Consider the following 10,355-nt stretch of genomic DNA (forward strand, 5'->3'; position numbering starts at 1 on the left):
GTCTCTATTAGTGTTGAAAGTGCTTCATAGTCGATTCTCCATCTTCAACAGCCTTGCAATTCCAACCTCCTTGCAAGTTGGAGTTAACCTCTCTCTAAGCTTCTTCTCTGCTCATGAGTCTTGAACGAACACACTGAAGGCCGAAGGTAGAGCTTGTGGGATCATCCTTCAAGTTCTCTGTTTCCTCTCCTCCATTGATCTTACTACATTGTTCCAAGACAAGAAAATGCTACAACGCTGTGTATTTAAGATATAGAAGTAATGGTCTCTCTCTCCATGAGTTTTTTTTTTTTAAATAGTAACCAGATAAGAACCGAATTGTAATCAGATCCAAACCGAACATACCAGGATCGGTTAGAGTATTCAATTCTAGAGCCGATCCGGGATTTGATCCAGATCTAGATCCCACTGCCATTGCTTGGAACCGAACCAGATCCAAGCCGAATACCCGGTTCCGTACCGAATTGACACCCATACCTTAGCCCACCCCATTCTGTTTTTTCAAGATGCCCACTCCACTCCTCTTCATTTTTTTCATTTTGGGTTTTATCACCACGAAAAGTATTTATAACCCCATAGGTATTTTGGTTATTACGAAGTATTTATACCCATAGGTATTTTGGTAATTATGATTACCTAGCCACCTTGTAAATATTATGGATAGGGTTCCTTGAGCAAGCAGGGTACTCTACGCCCTCTCACATGACTTTTTTAAACATTATTTCTCTCTTTAAAAAAAGGGGAAAAGGCTACACACACCTCCTTTGTACTCCAAGCTAGCGCTCGATGTATCTCTCTCTCAAATAACCCCTCTGTCCTTCCTGTGTGATGCGAGTCCCACACCCACATTGGTGCCGCCTTCTAGTTTACCACACGTGGGCGGTGTGTATATCCCTCTCCAAAATTAATATAATAATTCATATGAGGAGGTGCAGTATACACCTTAGGTTTAAAGAGAAATGATTCGGCACATCGCCTACGTGTTGCAAGCTAGCAGGCAGTGTATCTTATCTCTCCCTTCCCATGTTTGAAATGACCCCTGCCCCTCTTGTATGATACTCTCATGGTTCAAAGTATCGGTATCGGATTGTCTGTATCAGGCGATCTGTACCAGTTTTGCACCTTGCCGATCTCGTTACCCTGCTGATATTGTATCGGTGAAATGGTACGGACAAGGGGTAAATCGGTCAAAAAAACCTATTTTAAAAGTGGATCAGGGGAAAATTTATCTGATATCCTTGCCAATACCAAATACCAATCTAATACCACATCAGTTTCCGAATTGATCGATACCCGTTCTGATACCGTGCACCAAAACCATGGATGCTCTATCCTGCACCCTCATTGGTGGCTCTGCTAGTTTACAACGCAGGCAGTGTGGCTATCCCTCTCCCATTCCATTATTCCATATTATTTACTCCTCGAATATCAGATTAAAAGTTTCAAAGGCTGATCGTTCTCTCTCTCTCTCTCTCTCTCTCTCTACCGTCATCGACCACCGGCATCTCCGATCAGCTTTTCTCTGGTTTTGAATCGTATTGAGATAAGAGTGTAAGACGTCCCTATCACTCTTTCCCTTTTTTTGAATTTCTTTCGAGACTATTTGTTTGCTAAACGTGAGGATATCATAAGGTGTCTGTGTTTGATCTCTTTTAACGATCTCTTTGTAGGTTTGAAGCCAAGATAATCTAGGTTCGTGCATCCATTCGGCAAAACTAAAGGTCTTTGAAATCCTACATCTCTCTTTGTTCTATTTTATGTTAATCTTGGAATGTTAGGTATTCCTTTCAGTTTTATTTTTTGTAGCATGGAGGCGATTGCATTTCGTATTTTAATCTTCAACAGTCCTTCTTTATTGTGACAAATTAAGGTGCCAATTGAAACGAAAAATTTAAACACCCAACAGATATGCTAAGTGAAAAAGCCCTTTAATTTGAGGGCCTTTATTCGAACATAAGATTTACAGTTGTTGGAAGCACTTAGAGCTTGTGTTCTTTGAATGGATCCTACTTGTCAATGTAGTGTTCATAGGTATTGGTTGTAATTTGTGAATTGTATATGATTTGCCTTTGGCTACTGGTGGTCTTAAGAAGTAACATTAGTTTAAGTGTTTATAGGCAACAGTAAGTATCATTGAATGTGCAAGGCTATAAGATCTTTAAAAAGAAACCCTTGTTCTGCATACAATGTAATCATAGATGTAAGGGGAAAATGTTGATCTACTTGTTATGTGTAACGTTTACATATTGATACTAGTTGATCTCTACTTCCCTCTATTCAGCCAACTAGCAAACATCGTCAATGCAGTATAATAGTACTTAAGCTGTAATTTGCGAGAAAATGACTGGTCAATCAACTACCTTGATGCTTGGACTACACTGCTATAATTTCTCATGGAGGTGATGGCTATTCTTTATTCAAATAGTAATCTTCCATGAATATCAGGTTAAGCCAGTTGAGGTACTGGTGACCCTTTAATTTCAAATGGGTTCCCTGGGTTCTAGGATGTAGCCAACTGAACCAAGAGTTGAATCTATTGGTTTCTTGAATTAAGCTCCGAAATCCCAATCACTTGGATGGGATTTTTGAAGACAATGGATAACAATCAAACAATATAATGTGGCCAAGAGAATCAAGGATCTTGAAGAAAATCAAAATTTGTTTGAGAACAGTGTGAAAAGTTACATTTAGTGATCAATCTTAAAGAGTTGAAAATCCAACCTACAGTAAGTCGCTAGAGGCACCCTTTAGTTTTATTGCTATAGCATCCACCAAGGGTTTTGAATACCTATAATATTGAAATAACATCCACAATAGAAGCAGAAAATTTCAGAATTAGCAGCCACACCAAATACCAGATCAGGACCAATATCAATTGCAGCCCCAACATAGTTGTCAAGGCGTCAGCTAGGCATCTAGGCTCTTTCTTGGGTCCAAGGCAACAATACGCACATCTTCCTTGAAGACTCTCATGTAGAACTGGATGGTATCCCAAGAGGGGAGGTGAATTGGGTTTTTAAAAATTCGAAGCAATTTGAAGCTGGAGTTCAAGACTTATTCTAAGATTAAACGTGGAAGCTATAAAGAAATGAACTCACACCCACACTCAAAAGGAAGTATGGGGTAAAGAAATAATACGCAAGAGAGAGAGAGAGACAAAGATTTTATAGTGGTTCGGCAACCTTGCCTACATTCACTACCTAGAGTCATAGTTTCTAGGCTTTTCATTCTCAATTGCTTTTGAGGTAGCGATTAAACCCTTACAGTAGTTTTCCTTGTTCACTACATACCTGGTGTTTTCCAAATGGCTCACACCGAACCAGGTGTTTTCCGAATGGCTGACACCCTACATTTAGCTCAGTTACCATGTGACTCTTCTTGTGTTTTTCACACAAGGTTACAACACTATAAAAGAGAAAAAGAAATAAAACCTCTACAAAGGTGGATTTGCAGACTACAAGGGCAGAATCCCTCTAGAAGGAAGATTTGCAAATGAAAATCACAAACAATCGCTCAAAATCCTTTAATTACCAAAAGAAACTGGTTCTTAGTTAACTCGTAAGGAATAGTGGTGTTGCTACTGTTGAGTTGTCTATTCTAAGGCCCAAAGTTCCATATATGTAGGCCACAAGTGATACTCAATAGATCAGGCCGAAATAAGCTTAAATCACTCGTGCGGATGACCGCTGACTAGTGCGGACATCTGCTGGCCTCTAACAGTGAAAAAATAGCCGTTAAAGCTTCAACGGTTGAAAATATGATCGTTAAAATTTAGCTGTTGGTCTGACAAGCAGACATCTCCACCGGAGTGCAGACGTCTGCTTTAGACTTGCGGATGTCCTCTCAAGTGTGTGGACTTCAAGCTTGAGGGAGTTCGTCAGGTTTGAAATGTCTGTTCGGGTCCATCTACACAAAGGTATGGATGTTTGTTCAAGGGCATGGGCATCTCCTTAAAGTATGCAAATGTACTCAGACTGTGGACACAACTTATTTACCATTTTATTTTAGATGTCCCTGCAAGGGTGTGGACGTCTTGTCCTTGAGTCTGGACGTCTCCTACAAGGTGCGGATGTATTTTGATTTTTGACACTATGTCTTGAACAGAATTCTAGCCGCTTAAGTTTGGATTGTTCCAACTAGGTCTTTAATGACTTTTAAGGGGCTTTTCAGGCATGAGAGATCTAATATGTAGGATCACAATAATTTTCAAATTGAAAAACAAAATATTATGCTATGGAGTGTTCTTATTCTTATATGTGCTTCCAAGACTTGGACTCTTCATCCTCTGATGGTCATGGGTCTTGGACTCTTGGTGATGCTTTCTCTTTAAATCTTGAAGACCTCCATGACTCTAAATCATTTTGATGCTTCATTATACTCAAGGGATTGTTTAATCCTTTCACGAACATACACATATTATTAATCCCAAATACCATCATCCAAAGGGTAGTTCCATCATCAAAACATGAGGCATGGACCCAATGGTTCAACATCTACCAGGATCGATGAAGCTATATAACATTGATTAGATGTGCTCTGATGGACTGATACCACGTAACAAAATAAGTTCACAAACTAACCAATGTCTAAGGTTTCGTAAGATAGAAAATAACAAAATGGGAGAAAATAGGGCAGACAGAGTGGAAGAAAAGAAGTGTATCCACCGGCTGCAGTCACCTTTATTTATAACAAAATGTGTATTAGGTAATTACAAGAAAATTCAAATACACATAAGCCAAACTGAAAAGATTATTACAGAAATACCCCTGTGGTTCATTACTTGTAACTATTAACAAAGATAAGCCAAACTGAAAAGGAAACTCCTCTGCACTGACCAGTCTATTGGAGGACTCCTAAACAGACTCAGGCAGCGTTTGGTATGCATTCTAAGTTGAATTTGAATTCTTGGGTGATAAAAATAGTTGTTTTTATTGCCCGAGAATGCGAAATCGACCTAGAATGCATTCCAAGAATGCATACCTAACACAGCTTCGATAAACCCAAACAGAAAAGAAGGCCTCTCCAGTTGATGGCTGACTTGGAGGTGTACTAAACTATCTCAATAACTTAATTAATAAAGCAGAAAACTAACCCAACAAAGCTGGACTTAGAGTCCTAATCCAACCTACTAATTGCAATAAAATAACAAAATAACTTCTAAACTGCCTCCATGATTTGAGTTGCTGACTAGGATTATCTTGATAAGATTCCAGCTGTGGACTGGAATGATTCATTGAACCTGAGTACTTAAAGTTTCCCATTCGATTGGACCATTTTTTGGCCCAATTCTGTTCCAATCATGACCCAACCGATGGCCCTGGTTTACTGCTGTATCACTTTCTTAACAGATGTCTCCATCTCTGAAGACTAATACATGCAAATCCTGTTCAAGTTATGAAAACATGATTTGATATGAAAAGTTAGCCGAGTGAAGGTTTAAGGCTGTATTGTCAATCAAAATTTTTTTTTTGGGTGAATATGGAAATATATTAAGGTAAGAGAGTAGAGAACAATACAGAAGTCATAAAAAGCAAGCATTCCGGGGGGGGGGGGGGGGGGTGGACCTCCCAACAAAAGACAAAAACTTCTAACAAAAGGATGATACATCAAAATTTGGGGAAGGGAAAAACAGCTAAAAGGATGCTACATCAAGAATATAGGGATGGGGGAGAAATAAGAGAAAGGTCCCAACATATGGACATACGTCTATTTCTCAGAGTATCTAGGTTAGTAATACAAATGGGGAGAAGTGTATTTCTGATCTCAAAAATAATGGCTTCCCAGATCTGTTCTATAGTACGTGACGAGGAGGTCCATCTTTTATTTCTTTTCCACCGGTGAATCAAAATACAAAAGGCTAGCTTTCCAATAAAGTCGCAGATTGAATTGCCACTGAAATTTTTTAAGATCCATCTTCATTCTCTCTGAAAGGAAGGATAGATCTTTGATGAGGCCAACACTTACTGAGAACAATAACAACAATTACAGATAGTAATGTAAGGCTAATTTACAAAGTCAACTAACCCCAGAATTACCCACAATACAAAGAAATTCAAGCACCAAACAGTTCCCAAACCCAGGCCTAGTCTAGTTTGAAAACCAGAAAATAGAAAGTAAGAAGTTCTAGGCAAACCGGCACTGAGGAAGTCTTCCAATTCTGATCAAAGGTTACCCTTGGTTGGGTGAATGTTTGCTCCAAATTTGGCCCAAATCTGATGGTCGATTGCTGAGTTCTGAATAAGGCTTGAAAATAGAAACCAGTCTTCAAAATAGAAAGTCAATGGAGAAACCAATCTGGCCAGCAGTTGGGGTAACCAAGCAGAGTCGATGGAAGAGCAGGATGTACTCCCAAGATTTTTAGAATATGGTCTCAATAGGCTCAGTAGTTGATGAGTTCTGAAGCCTTGAAGTTGCAGCAGAATCTGGCAGAGAAACAGAGCTACAGGTGTGCAGCAGTCTTACACTTGATTGTGTAACAGCAGCAGACCTTGATTTGATGATTGAGAATTGATTCTGGTCTTCACAAGGGTTGTAACAGCAGTTGATTTGCAACCTCACAGTAGCAGCAACATTAGGGATCGATTGGAAGAAGAAAGAAGAAGATAGAAAAGGAGATAGGGTTGGCTCTCTCAGCTTCTCATCATCTCACCAGGACAATAAACATTGCTCAAGGCAAATTTTCATTCATCATAAATCGTTCTGGATGCCTCTAAGGGTAGTACATTAAATAGACTCAAGGGTTGAGCCTAAAATAGAAACAAATAAAATAGGAAGTCCTTTATAAGAGCTGAGACTTGGGTTACAAATAATGGAACAAAATTAAAAGGTATTTAAAATAGAAACTCTAACTCAGCTAGGCAACTATAATAGAAACTCTACTTTAGCTAAGACTAATAAGGACTGAAATAACAAAAGGAAAAATCTTTTAGAAGCTGTCCCATCGATCCTTCAGTGTCCTACTGTCCAAGGCTCTTCTAGAATATTGGAAAATAGAAGCACTCATAATCTAAGCTGGACCCACAATACTGTTCACATGAACAGTAACTCGGGTACTGTTCATGTGAACAGTACTCGTGAACAAAACTTTTTCTGACTTCTATTTCGGTCCTTCTCCGCTTCATGCTTTGATCACAAGTTTATTTTGAGGAAGAACTCCTGGGTAGGGAGGGATAACGTCAGAGCATGCTAAACAATAAAACTATGTCTAGGAATACTTGAACTGAACCAGACAATCTTATGCCAAGGAATTTTCGGAGATTTTGATCGAATCAAATTCCTAGTCATAGTTGTCAAGGCGATCGAGAAGTTAAAAACCAAGGCGCCCAAGGCAACCAATGCGACACCAGAAATCAAGGCGAGAGAAAGGCATCTGGATGCCTAGGCGACACCTTGACAACTATGCTCCCAGTAGAGGCAGAGGTAAATTTCTTAGAAGAGTTTGGAAGCCATAAAACTAAATCACCACTACCCCTAGGTCTCAAAAGATTAGAAGAGAGACTAGACCAAACCTCAATCAGATTACTGGAGTTACTAGGACCTGGACACCAAACATCATCTCGAATAATAGAGGAGACCTTGGCCATTCTAGCGGAACCAGCATCATATCTTATGCAACCACCATAACAGGAAATAAGCACTCCATTAGGAGTTGTCAAGCTAAAGGAATGTGTCACATCCATCATCAATGCTTGTAAGAATGGCATCATTGACAAGATGTCTATACTTGCAAGTTTCCCTCCAAGCCAAAGATGCATCATTCAGGCAAGTGTCAGTGCAACTGGAATCCAACTTTAAGTTGAGTATACTCTTGTATCACACCTAGTTATTATGAAACTAATTGGTTCCAAGTTGGAGTTTGTCTAAGTCGTTCCATTTTGACGTTTGTACAAGTCAATTTTTGATACAAAGGGTTTCTCAGTAGAAGCAGATTTAAGGCAGAGATAGTCCTCATCAGTTTTACCTTATTCATTTGTTCCTTCCGTATTTCATCTATCTTTGCTAATTGTACTTGGAAATGATTACGTCAAGTCTACTAGTCTTTGCTGGCAACCTAAATTCTGGTGGATGTAGATAATTATTCCCTGCTGTTGGCCAATAAATTCCTTATGGCTTGGTGAGATATAATAAGAATCCTAGAGAAGTATGTTTTCCTCAGTGGTATTAATTGCATCAAGTTTTCTGGTCTTCCTTCCCCCCCCCCCCCCCCTTCTTTTTTTTTTTTCCTTCTATCAGACTTGGATCCATGGTGCAGACCAAAAAATGGCTGCTGCCAAGATCGAAATCTGGCAGAGAATAAGGCTAGAAGAAGGCTACAGCTTTCGGGGTTTAGGAAAAGAATAACTGATGGCTGAGAGGGTAGAATAGAGTTGGTGAAATAAGTGGTGGATAAAATTCTTGCTGACCTGTTGTAATGGAGCTCGGCTGCTGAAGATGGTGTCCAATTGTTGATGATAATAAGGTAAATTGACAGACTATAGTCCCACTAGTTGTCCAGCCATAGGAGTCCCACCTAGGCCCGCTTGAGGAGTCCCACCCAAGCACACTTGATAAACTCACAAGCATTCTCACAAGAGAAGAATTTTTTTTTTGGGGGACAATTCTGGAATACAAAAAACAAATACTAAAAACTAGGAGATACACTAGTGGCTATTAGACTTCTACTTAGAAACATGAAAGTACTCTTAAATATGTCTAGGAAATATGAAAAGACTCTTTGAACTTCATAATTACATAACAAAATTTGTTGAAGCTGTTCCCATGTGGACCCCACTTCCAAAGAACACACAAGGGCTAGGCCTTGGGCTGGGCCAGCCGTACAATGATGCCCTGCATCAATCCATTTTCAGTTCATTGATAAATAATAAATACCTATGAACTAGCCATGTAGGTGTGACATCTTGTGAGAATCCTATAAATTGGGTCTTCTTCTGTAGTTAGCTTTCTGGGCTGATGGATGACAGGATGTACCCCTTAGTAGTGACTAAACTACAAGGAAGGTACCTTTTGACAAGCATCACCCAGTGATAGCTGACTATATTGAAAAATTGTTACTGTTGGGCATTCACTTGTATTTGTGCTACACCTGCTGTTGGTTCCAGCCTTAACTTTTCTGATATCTGATCAGTAAACTCATGTAGAGATCCTATCGAGTTGACTAGTCAGGTGTGCTTCATTCTTATGTAGTTATTTTATACAGCTTTGACTAATATATGGTGCTCTTGTATCTTCTTTGCAGATGATCGATGACCAAGACCTTGGATTTTTTGCCAATTTTCTTGGCGTCTTTATATTTGTTCTTGTAATAGCTTACCATTATGTGATGGCCGATCCAAAATATGAGGGGAACTGAGAACTTGTTTGTTGCCTACATTTTTTTTTGCACTATTCAATGGGGCCTTATATGGGATATAGATGATGCCAACTTTTGTGACTGAACTTTGTTACAAGTCTAATTAGATTAATGTAGTTAAGATCTTTCCTATGTGTATGCAGTTTTCCTACTTATTTTACTCTTATATTGCTTTATAAATCTTTAAGTGAAATCCTCTGGTAGAATCAGAAATTTTGAATCTCAGTTATCACTTGATAGCAGAAGCCGTGATGCTACTGGATGTGCATTCTTGAGTACTGTCTGTTTCAAGCTACCATTTGTCCTGCAACTGTGTCAATTTTCCTGTTCCAAGTTCTGTCTGAGTAATACATACATGTTGACGCATGTTGTAGCAATACACGGTGACAGTTAAATGTAGTGTTTATGAACCCTGATCTTTAAATACCACATCCAGATAATGTCATTTCTATTGTCCTCTTTCTGGTTCTTCTGCATCATTTCTGATAATTAGTTTCATGAGTACATGAAGGCTGCATCTGGGTACCAAAAGATTATTCACCAAGCAATGGAATACTTCTGTTGACAAACTGAACTGTAGAGAGACAATTCAGCTTTAGATTGGCAATGAAGGAACCTGTGTCTGGCCATTTGCATGTTTAGATGGTGAGCTTACTAGTTTGGGCAGTGATTTATCAAGACGGGGTGGATGTTATCAGCCATTACTGTGATTTATCAAGAAGTTTAGGCAGTGATCCTGGGGGCATTTACGTCAAATACATGGGCAAAGGAATTGAGAATGAGTGACAGTTCTGACCTTGATATAGCATCCCACCTGCAGTCTGCTAGGGTTTTTAGTTTTATTTTTTTCCTGGTAATAAGTCTGCCAGTTTAATTGCGGTGTAAATTAGAAATGAAGCGTGACAAAAATTATATCAGGGTACGAGTTATTCACTCTGCTGGATTGTGGGATTGTTGAAAGTCAAATTAGCTGCTTGAGATTTAAACACTTAATTAGCTACACAGC

The 10,355-nt window shown here is 39.2% G+C and overlaps 1 protein-coding gene across 1 annotated transcript; it reads left to right on the forward strand.

Annotated features, from left to right (window-relative positions):
• The first annotated feature begins 1,714 nt into the window (after window positions 1–1,714).
• LOC122652674 (dolichyl-diphosphooligosaccharide--protein glycosyltransferase subunit 4A) lies at window positions 1,715–9,470 on the forward strand. The gene is made up of 2 exons (XM_043846480.1): window positions 1,715–1,721; window positions 9,236–9,470. Exon 2 carries the CDS (start codon window positions 9,236–9,238, stop codon window positions 9,347–9,349), a length of 114 nt encoding a protein of 37 aa, XP_043702415.1. The 5' UTR covers window positions 1,715–1,721; the 3' UTR covers window positions 9,350–9,470.
• The last annotated feature ends 885 nt before the right edge of the window (window positions 9,471–10,355 follow it).

The sequence above is a fragment of the Telopea speciosissima genome, chromosome 2 (genome assembly GCF_018873765.1).
Source record: "Telopea speciosissima isolate NSW1024214 ecotype Mountain lineage chromosome 2, Tspe_v1, whole genome shotgun sequence".
Classification (NCBI taxonomy): domain Eukaryota; kingdom Viridiplantae; phylum Streptophyta; class Magnoliopsida; order Proteales; family Proteaceae; genus Telopea; species Telopea speciosissima.